The following is a 21254-nucleotide window of genomic DNA, read 5'->3' on the forward strand; positions in this document are numbered from 1 at the left end:
AACTTGTTCACAAAACTTATTCTATAACCTTATTCACAAAACTTATACTGCAAACTTATCTATCCACAACACAATAAGTTTACCACAAACTTTTCAAACTGGGTCAATCAGCGCACCATGTGAGCCACACGTTCCAGCCAGCCTCAACACGGACGCACACGACCCAGCAGTGCTGGGTGCGGCCAATCAGCACACGTGGTCCATCAATGATCGCTAGTTGGTCCATGGGCCGCTCGGACTGGATCGTTCGCGAGGGAAGAAATGAGCGCGCGCTCGAATCAGGAATTTCGCCTGCCTCGGCTGCTGCCAAACTAGCCGGGGTGCAGGAATAGGGCCGGAACAGCCCAGGGAGAAAAAAAAAAGGCCCTGAGGCCTGGGTGAATTGGGAGTTGGAGTCAGGTCCGAAGAGAGAGGTTGGGATCAGCCCAAAGAATAAAAATTGACATCTTTTTTAGAAAACAGCAATTTCAGAGGCCAGATAGAATAGGGAAAAGCATAAGAACTCCAAATAAAGCCAGAACTCAAACAAGGCAAGGGAAAAAGAATTTTGCGAAAAAAATTCTCGAATTTTGGGTTGTCACATGTAAGATGTAACATTAAAGATGTTATGAAAAGTTTGTTTATTATAATACATGTTGCTAATTTACATCCTCAAAGATGTCAAAATGATAAGAACTGAGAAATGAAATGATGTATAAGCCGGATCAATTTGCTGCCCCTAAAACCGCTATACAGACTAGAGGCAAAATATCAGCATAAGGTATACTCGCAATCAAGCAGACGGGTCAGGATCTCCTGGCAGCTTGGACGCTTCTCCGGTTCTGCCCAGCAATCTGTTAAACAAGGATGTAGCATGTTTTTTTTAGGTCAACATTAGGTACTTGAATAGAGTATAGGAAAATCAGTGTACTTTCCATGGTGACATAAATTTTAAAAATAAGATTTGGTGAACGGATGTTTAAACTGTAGATTGCTGACTCATACATTTCTGCCTGCTGGCCTGGGTAAAGGACTCTTTCTGTCTTATCTATTTTTCTAGAGTGAAAAGTATTCAACGAAGTCCCATCAGTTTCCTCGATATTTTTTCATGAAACAGTCGCATCATCAGTAGAGAAAAGGGAATTTCTTATAGCCAATGCTTGAAAAATTCAGCATATCTGTCCATTTTAAATGTATTAATTCGTAATCTCCTGGGAATCAGGCAAACCGCCATGGAAGTTCTAACTGATACAGGAGTGTACCAACCATCCTTTCATAAATGAGGGAACATGTTTCCCAAAAAAAGGAGGAACACAAATCATACCCGCTATCAAGCTTCCAAGAGGTCCATCTGGTATTTCCAGCCTTGCCCCTCCATTCGCAACAGAGTAGACGACCTTACATGTAGATCAGAAGACACCATTCTATGTGGGTCAGTTTAATTCAGTGACAATTGAAAAAAACAAGGGGTGGAGAAGTATGGTGGTCACCTGAACTGATGGTATTCCTTCCCAAGGTTTACTCAGGGTGCAAAGCTCCCACATGATAACCCCAAAGCTGAAGATATCACACTTCTCAGTAAATGGCTCGTTGCGAATGAGCTCAGGAGCCATCCACTCTGGAGTTCCTGCAGATGAGTTGTCATTCATTGCAGAATCCAACATTACTCGGGAGAGCCCAAAGTCACATATCTTGACTGTCCAGTGCCTATTAACAAGACAATTTGCACTCTTCAGATCACGGTGAACTATCTTCAGTCGATGCATGCACATGAGACCCCTAGTACAACAAATAATCAGACCAAGGTGTTAAACACGGCAGTAAAAACGCTAAGAGATATCAGGGATTGAACAGTCTGAAAGACTACAGGCATTGAACAGTATGCTCACCTACAGATATCACGGAGCATCTTTAACCTCCTCTTCCAATTGAGCTTAGGTTTCTGCACAGTTGAGTGAATCAAATTGTACAAAGAACTCATTTCCATGTACTCAGTGACTAGGGATAAGTGAGGAGGCTTCATACATGCACCAAGGAAGAGTATGACTGCAGTGCAAAGCAACATAAAAATTATTAGCATACTCTTCTAAATATATCAAAAGTTCTTATAATCTTGCTGAAATAGGAAATGGCATTTGCAAACAGCTAGACCCAACAGATTAAGACAGAAACTGAAATCAGAATCAACAAAATGAAACTACTGTAATGTAATTTCAATGAGGAGGTAATACCATTGGGATGTCGAAGTCGGCTGAAAACAAAGAGAAAATAATAAGAGGACAATCTTGTAGACAATTCATAACAAAAGTAACAACCAAAGGTATATGTAAAACCTAAGTATTGAGATCTCGTTGCAGAAATCTTCCATATTCTCGGTTGTCAAATCTTGCTCCAGGAATACTTTTATAGCTACTTCCGTTCCATTCCAGGTGCCACGGAAGACTTCTCCGAAGAACCCTGAAGAAACATTTAGATGTGTTACTAGCTTTAATAGGATAGGATGCAAAAAAAACAAACATTCAGTCTCATGATTCTAAGAGATAAAAGGCCAATGTGAAACATATATTACTTTAGATCCATTCCATAACACTTTAAAAAATGGTACAAATGAAGCATAACTTCCTTCAATGCCCCTGGCTCTAAAAAGTTCTGATGATGCAGTATTTCCTAAATAGAGCAAACAAATAAACAGAGAAGATATACTTGCCTATTCCCACACGACTGCCAACAGTAATCTCTGAAAACTCAATGTGCCATTCCTCAAATGGCAATAAAGGCTTGTTCAGAAATGGTGAAGACTGCAAGACTTTATTCCAGTTTGATATCAGATCTGCTGCTGTAAAGTCAGCTGGGCCTCCGAGGTCCGAACCAAGGATACCTGACCTATGGGGCGATGAAGGTAATGACACTGCCTTTTGAGAATTAATTTGTATTCTCAAACCCTCCAGTGCATTTGGTCGTCTTGTATATACTTCATTGTCTTTGAAATCACCTACTGGTTCCTATATATCATATTGATTTAATTACAATATTTAAACCACAAAACTAAGCAATTCAGAAATTCCAATGAACTTTTGTGCGTATTGGATAAACAACAAAACATTTTAGCATAAGAAGTAGATCGAGACAAATTTACTGAAAATCAATTAAAGAAATGTGTCAATTAACTAATAGGACATGTTGGCAGAAGAAAAAAAGTACAACAAGTATATATGAAGGTGTCCAGAAGAAAAAACATGACCTTACAACATAAAAAAAGTGTATATATGGTTATGCACAAATAAAATGAAGAAATACAAACTAAAAGCATAGGCACTTGTGAACTGCAATTTTCATATTGAATGACTCTGCACCTTGCAAATTTGCATGATCTGAATAATAAGCTTCACCATATAAAACATCACTTAACTATTTGGCATCATTGTCAATGTATTGATGCTGTACAGTAATGGTGGCAGAGTCCAGTATGGAACTTAACAGGTACATGAAAATTAAAAATATTTCATGGTATCTGAAATACTCTATACAGTCATATATAATATTATGCAAGTAAAAAAAATGCAGCAAATAACAGTTATTTACTTTTATAACATCAATGCTCTGAAGATCTGTGAGAATAATTTGACAAATTTCTAGAATTTGTAATTTTGTATTCTTAAGGGGAACTTGAATTGATGCAACAGGAAAGGTGGTAAGTTGCAGGTATGCCACTGTGAAACACGGGAACACATTAAAAATGGCCCTGGAATTTGTAAATATACCACTCCAAAATCATCTTGGTTCAGAAATGCCACTGGAGAGGAACTTGTAATAGCTTTCCCTTTTTTATTGGCATTTTTCACAGCTTTCTATGTTTGCAATGACATACTCCAATACCTGGTTTTGTCATAGTTCATCTGCTTATAGCAAGTTTCCTATTGGTATATGTGCACATGTTCTAAAAGGCTAGGTAATTTGCAATCTCTTACCGCCTCGATTTTGCCATAGTCGGTGGGGTCGGCAGCCATCCTGTCAACAAGTCTCTAGGCGATAGGGCGGGAGGTGGGCGCACCAGTCTGGGGTGAAGTGGGAGGACTTACGGCAAAGGCAAGGGGAGGAGATGGAGGCCCAGATCTAGCTTCGGCGACAGAGACAAGGGGCGGTCAGATTCAGCATCAGCGGTGGTGGTGAATGAGAGGAGCAGTGGCGGAGCCCCGATCCAGCTCCATCCACTTTGGAGGTGGCCAGATCCGGCGTCAGTGGTGGTGGGAGCGACCGGATTTGACGTCCGCGACGATGGCGAGGGAGAGGGAAGATAAGCAGTGATAAGGGGCAACAATCAGATTGGCAAGGGATGGCACCTGCAGATCTTGAGGCACGAGGGTTAGGGTTTCTTATATTGGTTGCTTCTTGGGCCAGGCCGGACCGAGTAGATTGCCTTACTTTCCCCTTTTTTTTTCCTCCAGGATCTCTCCTCCCCCTCCTTCCTCTCATGTATACCAGGCCACCTAGACGGTGCCAAGGCGCTAGGCGACACCCAACACGCCCACCTAGCACCTTTTATAATGGAATTTCAGTAAGCAAATTAAATATTAGCAAGTCTTAATATTTGGAATCAACAAAGTATATAGTACAGTTTCCCTTTTTACTTAATGCCCTTATATTACAAAAAAAAAATTGGAAATCAAAATGGTATATGGTACTCTACAGATATGAAAACTAAATAAAAAGATTATCATACAACCTGCACCCTGGGACACTAAATGTGGAGAAGGACGAAGCTACTTATTGGAACAGTAAAGTGGCTAACTCCTTCATAACCCCATTGACGAGCATATCAGGTGTTAGATACTAGGATCCATAGGGTAACTCATTAGTTTTTAGTTCACGGGCTAAAATTAGAGTCAGCTGTAACATAGATACATGTTAGTTGTGGGTTTTGAAAAGCAATGGAACTAGGTATTCTTGTAAACCAACATTTGTTGAATGGCAGCTAGAGGAATTTTGCCACTAACCACTTATCCAACAGTGCCAACCTCATGTGGGTACATAATCAGGCCATACAATAAAGGGTCTGAGTACTGTAGGCTAAAAGAGAATTACAAGTTATGCAAAGAAGGGAAACCTAGCAGTTAGTGCTTTTTGTGTTCGTCCATTTCTGTTTGCAAAGAAATAATAGGAACCAAATTCATGATGGGTTTGAGAAACTTGAACTAAGATGCCATGGAAAATGGGAAACCAGTCCCATTCTACAAGGTAAAAAAAAAAGAGTTTAGCACCATCAAAAGGAATTTAGGAATCCAGGCTTCTGGGCAGGAACATAATGTAAAACAGAGAATCTGACATGCACGGAAACTATCGTTAGAATACTAACTTCAATGTGGATGATCAGGAAAAAAAGGCAACAAATTACTATGGCACAATCAGATTGCAAGACCTTCATTGATCAAGTTTCTAGAAATCATGCACATGCATTTGTCTGAACACATTTTTTTAATGTAGATCATTGGACCTTAAAATAACGAGGAAGCTTCCAAAAAGATGTAACAAAGGCAAAATCACAGATAACAAGTACAGTCACTGATATGGTTTGCTTAGGTATCAATATTCTCAACTTTATTGCTTGACTTTTCCACACTTTTGAAAACTACTCATTGGGCTATGCTGCTCTTAATTTCACCATTCAAGTCCCAATACTCAATCCGTATTCCATACTAGTCAACTCGGCAACACCATTAACATGCTAACAATGAAGTTGCACACAAATTGGTGAGTCAAAATTCAAAACATATAAGAGCCACCGTAACTCTAGCAACAGAAGGCCAAAGCAGCACACAAGGTGAACTTATTTTTATAAAAAAGCTACTCAATTGATGAGAGGCATTTTAGCTAAAAGAAAATGTACTAAGGGCCATAAGGAAGAAACACGAAAAACACTACAAAATATATAAATAATTTCAAAAAAGTTGGTAAACAAATAAGGAGAAATAACTCAAAAGGGCCCATGCCATCATCTTGTAACAGTAACAATATTCCCTATATAGTGCAGCATTAACTTCCGCTTGATACCAAGAATCTAGATACAGGAGCATGTATAGATTCTATACAAATAATCAAATATAGCAACAAGCATCAACAATGCCTAAGATCTAATATTGACCTAGTTCCTCAGCAACTAGTTTCCTTCCCGAATCCCAACTAACATATTTTTCCCCATTGCATGATCATGTTGTGAGTGTGAAAATGATAAATCACAACTAAAAATTTTCGCAAGAAAGAATTTAGGAAAATGAAAATAAAAAAGTTAACAGAGAGACATAAACATGCCCCAGCCAATAGAATAAAATCAAGGGAGCAATAGACTTGAGATAATAGCATACATTTTTCCGTGAATCATTTGAGTGTCCAGGACTGCCATCATTCCTTGAAAGTCGATTTTGTCTCATGCTTTCATTCATTGCTCGAACTGCTCTGAAGGCAAGCAAACCATACTTCTATGTCAGCCAGGGCAGATAATATCTCGAAACAAAGAAGAGCAAAAATGTCATGCCAGAAGTTCCCATCTTGCTTGTGGCCAGATAGCCAAAGCAATAAATCCACGTAACAAAACTGTGATTTGAAGACAGATGAATGGCCCAAAAGTCTTGTTTCAACAAAATAAAGAATTGCCCAAAAGTAGGGGTGAAAATGAATTGGATATGGACGGATATCGCTGATCCTATATCCTATCTCATATTTTCTCCTCGGGTTCGGAGTCGGATACAGATAGTGCCGAATGCAGGTACGGATACATATAGTCTTGGTCACGGATACAGATCGATACGGATAGAATATGTGACGAGTCTGATGCAGACAATGTCGGTCATGAATATTTTATTTGGATATTGAGTAAAAGCAATAACAATATATATCGCATATGTTATGATTGTTCGACCATTCCACGTATCCAAAACTCAACTACATTAGAGGTCTAACAAGCAAATCAACAATATACTCCCATGAAAGGAGTTATGTTACAACGAAATTGGAGAAGTTATGAGTACCCAATATGCTAGCTGAAGTTTTTATTAATTATTTGAATATATTAATAACTTCAAATGAAAAAAGTATCAATTAGAAACTTGTAGATCTCATCAAGAGCTACAATTTTCATATAAAGATCGTCTCCAACCAACTCCGTATGACAAAGTTACAAGCTCCAAAAGATAGGTTCGGATAGCTATCAGATAGTCTTTGGATATATCCGATATCCGACGGATATCTGGCTCCCTATATCCGATACAACTATCCGAGATCCGATCCAATATCCAAGATTTCTTTTGGATATCCGATATTTGAGATCTGATTAGCATATAAATCGGATCAGACGATCGGGTGGGTGGGAAAATTCCGGCCCGTTTTCACCCCTACCCAAAAGTGAAAAGAAAATGTAAAAGATTGATCTTTTTTCATCAAGGTCACTAGCAATGAAACACAAACATTTGGTTCAATGTAGAAATTCAAGGAGTTATATGACTGGAACTTGAGCTTAAAACAAAACGAAGCCACAGCATGGAATTCATGAAAATTATAAACAGTGTTTCTTAGATAGCGCAGGCACCAGAAAAAGACTAAAATAACTGTATAGACATAAGTTACTGACATATAAAATTTATGACAGAAGCGAACCAATGTTCAACATACCTACCTTTTCTTTATTTCATTGTTCGTTCAAAAAGGAAAAACATCTTCTATTGCCTCTCAGGTGGCAACCAAAGATTTAAGTGAAGTTATGCTATTATGTAATAAGACTAAAAGCTCTACGTTTTCACTGGACTAAGCACAGATCTGGCTGTTATTTTGAGACAATCCGGCTGCTCATAGAGTTGAAAGTCATCTTTACCAACCTCACAATATCATCACTAATTTCAGGGGCAATACTTGTATTTGTACTTCTTCTCCGTGCTCTACGTGTATTTGACGTTGATGCACCATCTGACCTATCATCAGGCAAGAAATATTTAATTAGGCCAATAAGAAATCAGTACTGCTGGATTAAAAACATCGACTGCAATAGTGTTAAATCCTTTATAGTTTCCAACGGTAAGCTGGCTCCCAAAGTTGAGCACAGATAATCTTTATTTCTACCACTACAAAGGCCCAGTTGCTGAGTTCTTCCTTTCTTCTGCCTCCCTATTCCTCCTCAACAAACAGCATGCAACTACGGGGGGTTCCGATAAGTGGCCACAACAACTTCCTCCTGGCAGCAGGGCCAAGGATACAAGAAGGCCAGGCATGGCAGTGTAGGTGTGACGCGTGCAGCAGCAAAACTCGGCTGGGCACAGCAGTGGTGCTGAGGCATGGTGTTAGCCGAGCACAACAGAAAAGGCACAATGCAGGCTGAGGTGGAACCGAGGGTGCGCAAGCTGAGTCCAACAATGGCGATTTGACTTGTTGGGGATAATGCGATTCTTATTTATCTGTAGCAACGCACTGACATTCAACTAGTTACAGCATAAAAGTATGAGACAAAGTGGTAGATTCTATTTCTCAAAAACAAGAAAGATGTTGAGAGCAGAAAGTTCTTCGATTATCTATCATAACAACTTCATTCTGATGGGTTCAACTTAGTTTCTACTTCCCATGAGTTTAATGATTCTGGGAAAATCTTGGAAATAGGTTACCACAGGTTCCTATCAGGAACCAGAAAAAACCATAATATGTAGATGGTAAAAGGCAGATGCAGGAGCCATTGCTCTGCGGTGAGATGAGAGAAGGCCTAGGCTCACTGGTGCCAGGCGTCACAGGCACACTGCAGGTCGTGTCAAGGGCTGGGGAGGGATAACATTGAACAATAATAGAAGAGCTGATGGCTACGAGAGATTTGTGGTTGTAAAAATTTGATGCTCATGTTGATGTCAGCGACTTCATGGCTTCATGGATTTGCTCAAGTTCAAGTTCCACTCCACTAGAAACAATGGAGCAAGATGTTGTTTTCTCTATGGATGGGGAGTATATTCCGAGAAGAGAAAGGAAAGCCATGAGAAAAGAAGAGTAAATTGGTGTTCTGGAGGAAGATAAAGGACCAAATGTTTTTTTTAAAAAGGTAGCCACTGACACGTGGGGCCTGCAGCCTTGTGAATGGTGTGCCGACAAGGATCAAACTCAATAGCCACACAGGTCAAAACCGAGATGGTTTGGGTATAGGGGGTTAATTGCACTTGTTTTGGCATGTGGAGGATGCAAATTAGATGGTATTGGAGTTGAGGATGTAACTTAAACCGAAGCAATACTTAAGCCCCCCTTTGGATTGTAGGATTATGATCCTTAGGAATTTTTCATACATAGGTCCTTCAGAAGAAAGGAATGGAGTTGTAAAAATTCCTATGGATTGCATTTTTATGCCACAAATCTATAGGAAACCAAAGATGAGTTCAAACCTCATGCTTTGAGAAGTCCAATGCATCACATCACTCCCTCCTGTTATGAGCCATGGGTCAATAGTTATTGTATCGCGCTACTACAGCTGCAGCACCTCTCTATCCATCTATTATTCATTTAGTTACCTTAAGTTAGATTGGTTTATTATGGAAATAGATAGATTAGTTCCCTTAGTCGGGGATTAGATTGATTTGGTTAGATCTTTCCATAGGTTAGAGATATGTTTCTTGGAGGTCAAGTCAAGCCATCTCTATAAAAGAGATAGCCATGTACCAGTTATGAGGAAGCAAAGAATAGATCATCAAGTTTAATAAAGGACCGGCATGGTCAGACCCTCCTGCCTCAGGGAGAAGCCCTGTTGGTGACAAGGGTGACTAGCACCATTATCTTACACCAATCCACCATTACCGATCAGCTACCATATCACCTCCCTACATCACCTCTAACGTTTCTGTGTTTTGAATTTGAAATCCTGTAGGAGTCAATGGCACGAGGCATTCCATTCTTCCTATTCATGCTTTCCAAAGAGGCCCTCACGGACCAAAACTGGGCCTTCTCCATTTTTTTTGTTAATGTTTTTTCACATAATATAGCAAATATGAAGCATCACAATGACGCATTAGATGCTTGTTTGAGCAGTAAAACAATGAGGATACGAATTCAGGAATTTTTTGTTTGGTTCAGACAAAAAAGTAAATACACAAAAGAGAAACTTACTGAGGTACCTTGATACAGCTACACCATCACCGTATTGTCTATCACCCAGCATTGATCGCCCACAAGCTCTGTACAGTGGATGCTCTGGACTACAGGAACAAAGAAATGCATTTAAGGAAAAACAATCTATGAAGGACTTGGAATTCTAGATTCAGATGTATACAAATACGAAAAGGAAACGTCATATAAATGGATACTGGAAAAGAGAGAGACAAAACAATGAACAGGGACATGCACTTACAGCACTTTTGCTTCACTCGTTTTAATCATTTTACTTCTAAATAAGCCTTTGGCCACTCTTAAGTTTTCTGACAGCAAAAGGAGCCCAAAAGGCAAGTGATGATAACGGGACTCTGAATTTGTTGGCACACTGTAGATATAGGCAGTAAGCACTCTCCCTGCCCCTATATCATCCCTTTCCTAACCACAGAGGATAAGGATAAGGAGGGACATATAATTCAACTACATGTCATGCCTTGTCACGCTACATATTATTTTCCATTCAAAGGATAAGGAGTGATAGATAAAAAAGCTCAATTTGAGAGTACAGGTACTGATTTTCCCAGGCATAAAGCAGAGGAACTAAAAAAAGCTTGAATGTAAAGGAGGAAGGAAAAAGCATTTATCACATTTCAATACTATAGTTAAGAGCTACTAAAATTTTTGCAGTTCATGTCATGACAACTTGCAATAGAAGTGTTTGTTCCTGGAATTTCAAATTCTAACAAGAATTATACAAATTATATATATTACCCCATCGAGTTAAGTAATGCCACACCTGAATGCATGCAGTCAAACTAATTATATTTTGACCTACATATTTACAAATGTTTATATTGGTTATATGAAAACAATGCCGGTAGGTTTGCCTCCAAAAAATACTCTCATTATAGTATTATGCTAAAAGTTATCAGGTTGTGCAAATACATTACAATCATTGAAATACAGTTGATGAGTGATGATCCATCAACTGATAATTTTCAAGTGGCCAATTAGATACGGAAATGTATATCAATAGTCAATGCAAAAGTTTGACTATGCACACAGGGGTGGAGCCAGAAACACATCACGCCTGGGGCTGCAGTATTGTGTTCTTAGCTAGGTCCTTTGTATTTTTCAAAAAAAAATTAATGGAATTTGGATAGGCTTATGGACCTAGGCCTAGATCTGCCACTGTGCGCACATTCAGGGACGAAGGGAATAGGGAGTATCAGTTATGGCAGCCTGGCAGAAGCGAACCTAAGGCAAACTAAAAGAAGACACGTAATAAACGTTTTTCTCAATTTTCGTCCATCCAATGAGAATGGCTACTGGGATAATCAAAAGATGTCAAAATGAGAACCTTGAACTTGCAGTTCTTTGATGTTCATTCACAACTTTCCTCTGGCTGCGACCACACAAGGCATTGGCAACATTCGGCTCACTATGAGATGAACTGGTAAAGCAGGGGTGAATCTGATGAGTAATTTTGCAGTTAACTGGACAATGAGAAAAACAGCAAAAGTGAAATACGAGAGAAAAAACATACTGAACAAGCTTTATTACATGGCTTACCACCTCATTTTACCCTCCATAGAATTTGTTGATCTAAGCATGATGTTTCTTAGAGAGGGGACTTTGAAGGATCTCGTGCTGTCATCTTGCTCTAGCCTGGAAAAGAGAGAGATTGACTATAGCGCTCATCACAGACCAATAAACCATAGCAAAGTACTCAGTTTAAATCCACCCTGAGAAGTCAGTTTACAGTTATTAAAAAAAATTCCCAAATATCAAGTTAGCAACTAAAATATTGTTTAAGATTCAAACGGCATTCGAAGCACATAAATGCTTCAAAGATGGAGTCAACAAAGTAATAAAAATACTTATTAACTTTTTGGTAAATAATAAATTGATAGTGCTTTGAATAAGACAAGTACATCACATAAGCTCTCAATATTTAATCTACAATTCAGACAGCATTAAATTTCATAAAACAATCAAGGCTGACAAAGTACAACCCTCATAGGCTACAACATTAGTCCAACAACAACAGCAACAGCATTTTCAATCAATCAATGCTCCAGTTGCTATTAATATATACCAAAAAAAGAAGTATTGTGTAGGTGGTAGGCCTAAAGAAAGATTAAACCCAATGAAATCATGAAATACCATGTCAGTTTGGAATGCCTTCACTTTGTTAATGGGTAGCATTCCTTAGCAGATGCTGAGTTGGAAAGTGTAGTTCAAAACTACATGAAATACAAAGTTTCATGCAGTTCATACTAATACAGTAATACTAGATCCATGGCAAGGGACCAAACAGAACCACTACAAGAGACAAATGCCACAAAAGGAAATGCACGGATATACCGTTGAGCACAAAGAGGACTGTTAGGTTCAAGAGGAGAATCACAGGAATCGTAGTCAGCTGAATCACTCTCTCCAGTTGCAGATATATGGGATGTGATGACAGCTTTGGATGAAAATGGAACTAGTTGTCCTGGAAAACGCATCAGATCAACTAGAAATTCCACAGACTTCAGCATGACCACAACAGACATATGTTTGGCGGAATCATCGTATCCATGAGATTCTTCATTTGGAATGCCCTACACATGTTAAAATAAGATAAAGATGCAAGGTCCAGGAGTTCCATGAGTAGAGAAGAATCCTATTCCAAGTTCAAACATACAGATGAGAAGGTAATAAAACATACCACGAGCAGTTTACAGTCTATACCAACAGAGTCAGCAAGAACTTTAAATAACATTGCTCTGGGCCTGCAAGACCCATGTCTTATCTGTCCCAGTAATTGAACTCCCCTGTTTTCCATAAAATGAGAAAGTTCTTCAGAGGAAGTTCTTGCAGGACTAAGTTGCGGGTTTGGTCTCTTATAGAAGTCAGAAACCTGAAATTAGAATTGAAAATCTGGAGTTCATAAGAGAAGTATAAAATTAAGATGACATCTGTACAAGCGGGAAAAAAAAAATGGTTTAGAAAGAGTTATTCATACTTCAAGAAGCAAGTGCAACCCACCAGAGACTCAGAAGAATCAAAGGATGAGCAAAGCAATAAAATGGAACAGTTCTAAATAAGAAAAGTTTATGTAAACCACTTCAAGGCAATTGATCACAAGGAGGTTGCACATTGCCATAATCTGAAGGAAGAAAAGATGTCACTACCATCCTACGTTCCGTAAAGAATCTCACAGGAAACTTACCAAACCTGCAACCTTCTTTATCACTGCAGCAGGATTTGAATTTAACCCTTTTGCCAGCGCTGTGCATAGCTGCTTTAAAGCAGAGAGCTTTTTATCTCTTTCGAAGTCCACAAGTATAATCTCGGCCTTGAATCCATCTATTCCAAGGGAATAAATGTCATCAGGAGAAGGTACAGTGTCAAAATGCTCCTTGAATCTCTTTTCCTTCAAAGTTCAGAGTGAACAGATGAGATACTAAGTACAAATAAGTTATTTATATTCTTTTAACAAGTCAATGTCATTAAAAAAAACCCTTACCGGAATAATGGAATAAAAACCATTGGGTATTGGACTTGATAGAGATCCAGTAGACCACAATGTCTGAGCAGCCTGCAATGAATGATCAGCTTCCCTACAATCGAAGGAAGAATCTGCAGGATCCAAATTCTTTTCATGTTTGGTCAGGGAAAGGGATTGGAACTTGTCCTCCAAATGGGAGGGCCGATTTGGATCTGAAGAGTGTGTCTGGGAACGTCCTTCATCCCCTGGCAGATCATCCATCTCCAAAATATGTTGAAATATAGAATCATTTTGCTTTAATTATCATCCTTCAAGGCCACCCTAGATTCAAATGAACGAGTGAAACAAATTAACCAAACTAAACACGATGTCTTGAATATTCAAAATTGAGATTGTGAGATTTATTTTCAAGACAGGTGGCCAGCCCCCAAATTAATTAGCAAGATCAAATACTTGCTAAGTTTCAGAAAAACAAACAAAAGCAAAAGTCTAGCAGGAGATTAGAAGATCAAGTTGCATTTTCCCTACAGACTGGTGTTACAGTTACAATGCTCAAATTATAATCTCAATGCCGTGACTTCAACTCAATCAACTTGAGTACAGGGTTATGGTAAATCCTTCGCAATTGTATCGAGATGATTTATGTTAGAAGGCCAATTCACAAGTTCAAATACATGTATTGTGGATTGCCAAAATATATATAATCAAGTGCCAAATCAACCATGGATTTGACATTTTCATGTTACAAACTCCGCATTGAATTAACAGAACTAGGCAGAATTTGATCACTGTGTGGATAATTCAACTGCTTCAGCATGATCCGAACAATGATGCACATATATTGCTAAGCCAACAGATCATAGATAACATGGTTGCTATGAAATACTGATTTCCTTGTTATGATCATAGTCATTAGGATGACGCTATATCACCGTGGCGGAAAATCACGGGACGCCACGGCGTCGCCACGGCTCTAGAGTGTATGGCGTCCGCCATAGCGCCGTGGCGTCCCCGTGGCGCCGTTTTAGCGTCCTATGGCGACCAAACAAGTTGTGGTGGGCGCAATAGGTGGTGACCGCTCCGCCCACCTCCACCTGGATCGTCGTCTCCTATCTAGATCCCTGTCCGTCTCGCCATCTCCCGTCCTGATCCCCATCCACCTCCTCATCCAGATCTAGCGGTCGAGAACGGCAGATCCAACGGTCGAGAGCGGTAGATCCGGCAACGGCGGAGGCAGCGGCAGATCCGGTAGATACGCGCCGGGGAGGGAGTGCGACAGCCGTCGAGGCATCGAGCTCCTCGATGGGTGACTCCCCAATGGCGGCGCTTGCTGCTGCTTCAGTGCTTCGCCTTGAGAACTCGAAGATGAGCAAGGAAGGGGGAGGGAGATGTGGAAGCCAAAGGCGCCAACTTGTTATAGACGACGGCAATCACTACTAGTCTACTTCGTGCTGCCTTTTTTACAGATCGCCCCCTAAGTTTTAGAGTTATTGCCCCTTGGCCCCAAAATGTCCTTCATGAACTGAACTTGAAGTTCAGATCTTGAACCATGCTGGACCTCATATAAGAACTAGTCAGATCTTTGGAAGGTTAGATCTCATGTCTAGTTCATAAGGATAGCGATATTCATCATCAGCAATGTATATAACAAATGCAAGAAAAAAATTACTTGGTCTTGGATGCTTTGCAGCATGCAGTTGCTTAGATTTGTATGCCCCAACATCAAGCACAAACCAGAAACCACACATTAGTAGTTTCACAGCACTTGAACCACTTGAGCAGATAATCTCTCTCTTTTAAAGTACGGGAGTTACACCGTATGTTCCTAATATCCTAGACTATGATGTGTGTATGGCGTCGCCACGCCGCGCGCCATAAGCGATATAAAGGTACGAAGGTGGTGGGTCGCCATGCCTCACCACACCACTGTAATAACTATGGTAATGATGTTACTAATGCTACTCAATAACCGTATAATGAGAGTTATCATGTGAACAATTTTTTAACCAGCTATGGAAGTACCAACATCCTTCTTTATTCTAACATTGACTCCTAATGCAGCATCTATGATATGCCATGTCACATCTAAAGCTACAGCCATCTGATCAAACTCGATGGAATACCATCAGCTCCTGAATAGTTAAGAGATGTTTTGTTAGACATCTTTCGGTTGAAATGGTGGAAGTTTGTGTAACCGTACACATCATTTCAGGAAACAACATGCTTTCGTCTGCAGCAAAGCAGAGGCGATATGCTAGTATTAATAAATCTATTCTTTTTTATAGAATCAAAGGTCACTCCACCAAATAATCAATATATGCATTATCATGTATTCATGTTAAACAATTCGCATACTTACGTTCAAACTTCAAAACTGACCAATATTCTCTTATACCGATTTTCGTGAGTGTTTTTTCACATTGGAACCACAGGTGCATTCCATATGTGTGTCCCAATTTATGTAAAAATTATGTCAATAGAAATTGCTTTTCTTACTACTGAATGTTTATCTCATTCTTGGTCAAGTACAACGGGAACAGCATGCATTGGTGCTCTGCTAAACTTTCGTGCCATGTAGGAGCATAACTAGAAACATGTTCTTCCAAGGTTCGGACTACAGGCGTACATTGATTATATTCTACTATACAGATATGAGTTCACAACAGCACAAGTAGTAGACTCATGGCATACAAGCAACAGGGTACATTTCAGCACTTCAAGTTCTCACTCAAATCAAACCTTAAAATAAATAATACAGAATTGTTGAATAATTCAAACTTTGACCAACTAATTGTAATCTCGTATCTATAACCTGCCACAATCAAGATAAATCCACCATACTTAATTTCAAAGTTTCCAGTGTCCCTTCCACCACATATTCTAAAGCCAATCACTATCAAACTCCAGACTCCAATCACTATCAAGCTCCACAAGTAAGTTCCACACACACACAAGAGAGAGAGAGAGAGAGAGGTGATGTCACTGGTACAGGCAACCAGATGTGAATGTGTGATCACATCAACCAACAGTCCCATGTTGACCAACAAGTACAATCATCCAGGGTTTTGAAAACTAACACGGGACCACTAACCAACAAATGTCCATAACCAATGTTGAGCCAGTTACCACGGTAACCACCATTTAGTCTGGCATCAGTCGAAAAACTATATCATGTGCCTTTTGACAAGGGCAAGCACATCTCTTCAGCAAATTTCCAATGGACTAGTTAAACCAGACGAGCTTCACTACAGACAATACGAAACCCAGCCATGATCAACATTCAACGAGCTCAAACCACTAATCTCGCAACCTAAAACCCCTGACCCGACGAAACCAGCTGCTCAGAGAGTTGACCAACGAGCGTTAGTATCCTCTCACGCATCACCACGCTCGTTTGACCTACTCCCGCAACCAACCAGCGCAGCCGCCGCCCCTCCCGCCCTCCCTCATCGCCCGATGCACGAGAAGTCAAACCCTGGCCGCGTTGACCAACGCGGTGAACACAGCATTGCCCGCTGCCACCATTCCGCCACTACCCACATCCCCACGGAATCGAAACGACGAAACCGGTTTATCCCGACGCCCGCCACGAACTCTGGGGCCCTCGCCCCCACCGGGGATCCCCCGGGCATCCATCGAGCGAAACGGCCGCATTCAGCGGGGCAAGGGGAGGGGGAACTGACCTGTGGCGCGGCGCGGTCCGGGAGCCTCGCCGCGGGATCCCCCCGGCGGCCGGCCGCGCACGCGAGCGGTGGCTGGCGTTGCCGGCGCGCGTGGGCGAGGCGGTTGCGGTGGCGGTGGGAGAGAGGCGAGAAGAGGAGCGCGACTGAGCAGTGAGAAGGGGATCTCGTGATGTGATTAATTAGCGGAGGTGGGAGGAGTTGTTTTTCTAGGCAACTTCGAGTTTTACGATCCAGTCCGGGTCTGTTTCGATTTTTAAAAGATTTGATTCCATCTTTTAAGATTTTTATTATTATATATAGAGCAAAATTTTAATAATAAATATAGATGAATAAAGAATAGATAACATTTCCTCTACATTATGTCTCCTTTTACAATTATTCTCTCAAAAGATTACTAGATTATACTTGTTAGCAGTGGTTTCTCAATACTTTATTAGCACGAAACTCTGTCGAAGACTAAGCTAGCGAATCTGCACTGCATTGATATCGTCGTTAAACGGATAAATCATAGCCTAGCATATATACCCTACATGGCATGAATTTTGCCGAGACATCAAAACTATGATTTGTTGTTACTACCATAAATAGGGCTACTGTTTTCTATTTATTCTATATGTAGTAGACTGATTCTCTGTCATCGCTCCACCGACTTGAAGTTGATATGTCTGCCGCCGATGATGACCAGGCCGACATGTTGCCTTGCAGGCCGATGTGCCCTTGATTGTTGCACCCCCAGCCATGGTGCTGCTGCACGCCATCGTGCACGCCGCTGATCTGCTACGTTGTACTGTTGTTGTCCACCAAATCTTGTTGCACGTAAAGGACATGCACCTCTGTGTTGGCATCTGCACGTGAAGGACATGCACCTCTACCCATCGAATCTTGCTTGCCATGAAGGACATGCATCTAGGCACTAACCACGTCGTGCCCCTGCAATGCCGCCGTATCACCTCCACGAACCTGCCACGTAACCTTGCAGTGTTGCCGCCCCGCTGCTGCTTTGAGCAAACCGAAGAACAACCGGGTCGAATCCCTGTCGCGCTATCTTGTCATGTGCCCTGGCCGTGGAATGCGCCACTGAGCCTCACTATGCACGACGTTGTGTTGTTCAAGGCTCGGCCGCTTGTTGTTGTGCACGGCCGCGCTGTCTCCTGCAGAAGCCTGACGTGCGTAACAAGGCTCGTTGCTATTCATGACGCGAGGGAGAAGGAAGTCGGCCGAAGACCTCGTTGTGCAGAGGCCCCGACCGCACACTCCTGCTGATACTCACGACACAAATGGAAAAGGGTGTAGCTGATGCTATCATTCGCCCGGCCGGAAGCCGCCGTCACACGCGAGCTCTCCGAGCAGTACGACGCCACCCGCACGAGATGGGCCTAGCAGCCACCACCGAGTGGAAGCCCTAACCCTTGGGTCGATTGGGCCAAATGGGCTGGTAGCCCATTCACAACCGAGAGAAAGAATTGAGATTCGTGGGCTAGAATGGGTTGGACCGGTCCAATACTAGCAGGTCGGTCCAATAAAGGAAGAAAATTGGTCGGAATAAGAAAATAGAAAAAAGATGGGCCGATTAGAAAGAATATGAAAGGGCACAAATAGAAAATTAAAGGAATATAAAAATTTCGCAAATTAGACCTTGTGATTTCTTGAAATTACGTAAATCCTGAAGTTTTGCGTATAAACCCTAGGACTTTGCAAAAAAAATCCCTTAAGTACTCTTTCTTGCAGAAAAGTACCTCTAGAATTTGAATTTTGCATCTATTTTTTCAATTATGCAATATTTATTTCTATGTTACTATTACTGTTTAAATTGCCTATTATACGTTTAAATTCAGTAATATTGATATAATATCATAGAAAATATTGGAAAATTTGCAGCAATCCTATTTAGCAACACGATGCAACTTTACTAGCAGTAATACTTGCGTCATTTGAGTATGAAGATGGCTGGCATCATGAACAAGAAGTTCGTTGAGTTGAGTGCAGATGGCTACAACTATCTCACATGGGTATCGGATGTCCGGATTATACTGCAAGCAGAAAGGCTCCACCCTAATATTGGCCTAGGAACAAGTAGTGCAATGGTTCTCACGGAGGATGAGAATGATCAGGCACTTCATTTTCTCTGCCACCATCTCTCCCCACTTTGAAGGATGAGTACATGGTAATGACCAACGTAAGGTATTATGGGACGCACTGCAGGAGTATTTTGAGCGTCTTAAATACACCACCAAGCCTCTTGCAGAGCAAGAATGAGTTTGGCCCTATTTTTCTATGACTACAAGAATGTTAGAGAGTACAACTTCACGCTACACCGTATTTGCACACTCATGTGTCTATGTGGGAAAGAGATCACAGAAGAGGAGAAAATTGAGAAGACTCTCTCCACTTTCCACCCGAATGCTGCAGAATCCGCACGCAATCATCGTCAATCAAAATACAAGAAGTATTTTGAATTGATTGATATGTTACAGCTTCATAAAGTTCATGATGACGTCATAAAAAAGAACTTCTTATCTCAGCTGTAAGGAGAGAGCAGTGCCTTAGAAGTCAATCACAACTATTTCATAGCACGCAAGAATCATAGTAAGAAGCAGAGGAAGGTAGGAAGGAAAGTGGTGGTAGACAAGATCAAGCATGATGATGATAATAATGGCAGGACAAAGAAAGAAGTCAAGCCATATGATGAGCAGAATAAGAATCTACAAAGCACTAAAGCATTTTGTGGAAGCATACCATAAGAACAAGAAGAAACAGCCAGAACCACACCTCACCATTGTAGTGAGGATGGAAGTGAACAAAGTAGCCACAATTGAAAGGGAATCATCTCACATGAAGTTGACGATCCTCCCACATTGACAGTAAAAGACCTCCCAATGAAGATACAGAGGCCTTTAATTTGTCCTCCTCCACTGCCGTAGAAGATCCATGAAGTATGAAGCGGAAAAGAAAGCCATTGAAGAAGAAGTGATTGAATATTTCGCAGACACTATCTAGAATTAGAATAATTAGCCATTTTATCTAGTTGTTGAATTTAGAAGGATTGAATGAATGAATGAAAGCTCTAGAAGAGAAAGCTTAGCTGCAAACAATATTTTTCGGTATTTAACAGAATAAGTGTGGCACTCATATGGAGGAAATGTGTATTATAGATAGTGAAACCATAAATACCATCTTAAAAGAAAATATGTATTTTCAGTTTATCGAAAATAGCTCTGTATAAGTGATGACTGTTACTAGTAGTAATAATTGCATAGTATGCTCCGAAAGAGTCATAATCATACTACCTACGGGAACTACTTTGCACATCGAAGAAGCATTGTTGTATCCTGAATCTATATGGAATCTCTTAAGATATTTGCGCTAATAGTTTTCATGTAAAAACTGGTGAAGAAGATGGTAGGGAGAACCTACTCATCACTAAGCGTGATAATGAAGTGAGAATATTAGAAAAACTTTCCTCCATGAGCAGTGGCTTGTACTATACTCGCATTAAAGTACCTGAAGTATTCACTCATAGTGCAGAATTTTTCTTCCTATAGCATGATAGAATAGGTCACTCTAGTTTTAGAATGATAAGAAACAAGGTCATGGTATAAATGTAAAGAATTTCTCAAATCAGAAAGATTTTGTATGCCCTGCATGTGTTACTGGGAAATCAATAAGAAGACTGTCTACCTTGAAGGTACAAGATAAAATCCCTATATTTCTGGACCGAATCCAGGGGAATATTTGTGGTCCTATTCAGTCGCTCTCTGGCATATTTCGGTACTTCATGGTATTAATAGACGTATCCTCAAAATAGTCACATGTATGTCTATTACCTACCCGCAACCACACCTTTGCAAAGTTGATCTCGTAGATCATATATATCAGGAATATTTTTCCTAACCATCGAGTGAAATCCATTAGAATGGATAGTGCTGGAGAATTTACTTCTAAAATGTTCGATGATTATTGCATTGGTATGGAAATTAAAGTTGAATATTCTATACTGC

The 21254-nt window shown here is 40.5% G+C and overlaps 1 protein-coding gene across 3 annotated transcripts; it reads right to left on the reverse strand.

Annotated features, from left to right (window-relative positions):
• Nucleotides 1-603: 603 nt before the first annotated feature.
• Nucleotides 604-17491, reverse strand: LOC133922351 (probable serine/threonine-protein kinase SIS8). Of its 3 annotated transcripts, none has more exons than XM_062367648.1 (17): nt 17257-17491; nt 13592-13894; nt 13295-13498; nt 12791-12982; nt 12445-12683; nt 11653-11745; nt 11438-11530; nt 10096-10184; nt 7845-7932; nt 6339-6429; nt 2687-2981; nt 2313-2436; nt 2211-2230; nt 1869-2025; nt 1470-1758; nt 1304-1376; nt 604-833 (listed from the first exon to the last, which is right to left on the reverse strand). In XM_062367648.1, the coding sequence occupies exons 2-17, from the start codon at nt 13832-13834 to the stop codon at nt 751-753; spliced, it is 2373 nt and encodes a 790-aa protein (XP_062223632.1). In that variant the 5' UTR covers nt 13835-13894; nt 17257-17491; the 3' UTR covers nt 604-750. The 3 variants fall into 3 exon arrangements, with proteins under 3 accessions (XP_062223632.1, XP_062223631.1, XP_062223630.1); XM_062367647.1 differs by having other exon boundaries at nt 7845-7937; nt 10104-10184; nt 11650-11745; nt 17257-17490; XM_062367646.1 differs by having other exon boundaries at nt 11650-11745; nt 17257-17490.
• Between the last annotated feature and the right edge of the window lie 3763 nt (nt 17492-21254).

Source organism: Phragmites australis, chromosome 6 (genome assembly GCF_958298935.1).
Source record: "Phragmites australis chromosome 6, lpPhrAust1.1, whole genome shotgun sequence".
Lineage (NCBI taxonomy): Eukaryota > Viridiplantae > Streptophyta > Magnoliopsida > Poales > Poaceae > Phragmites > Phragmites australis.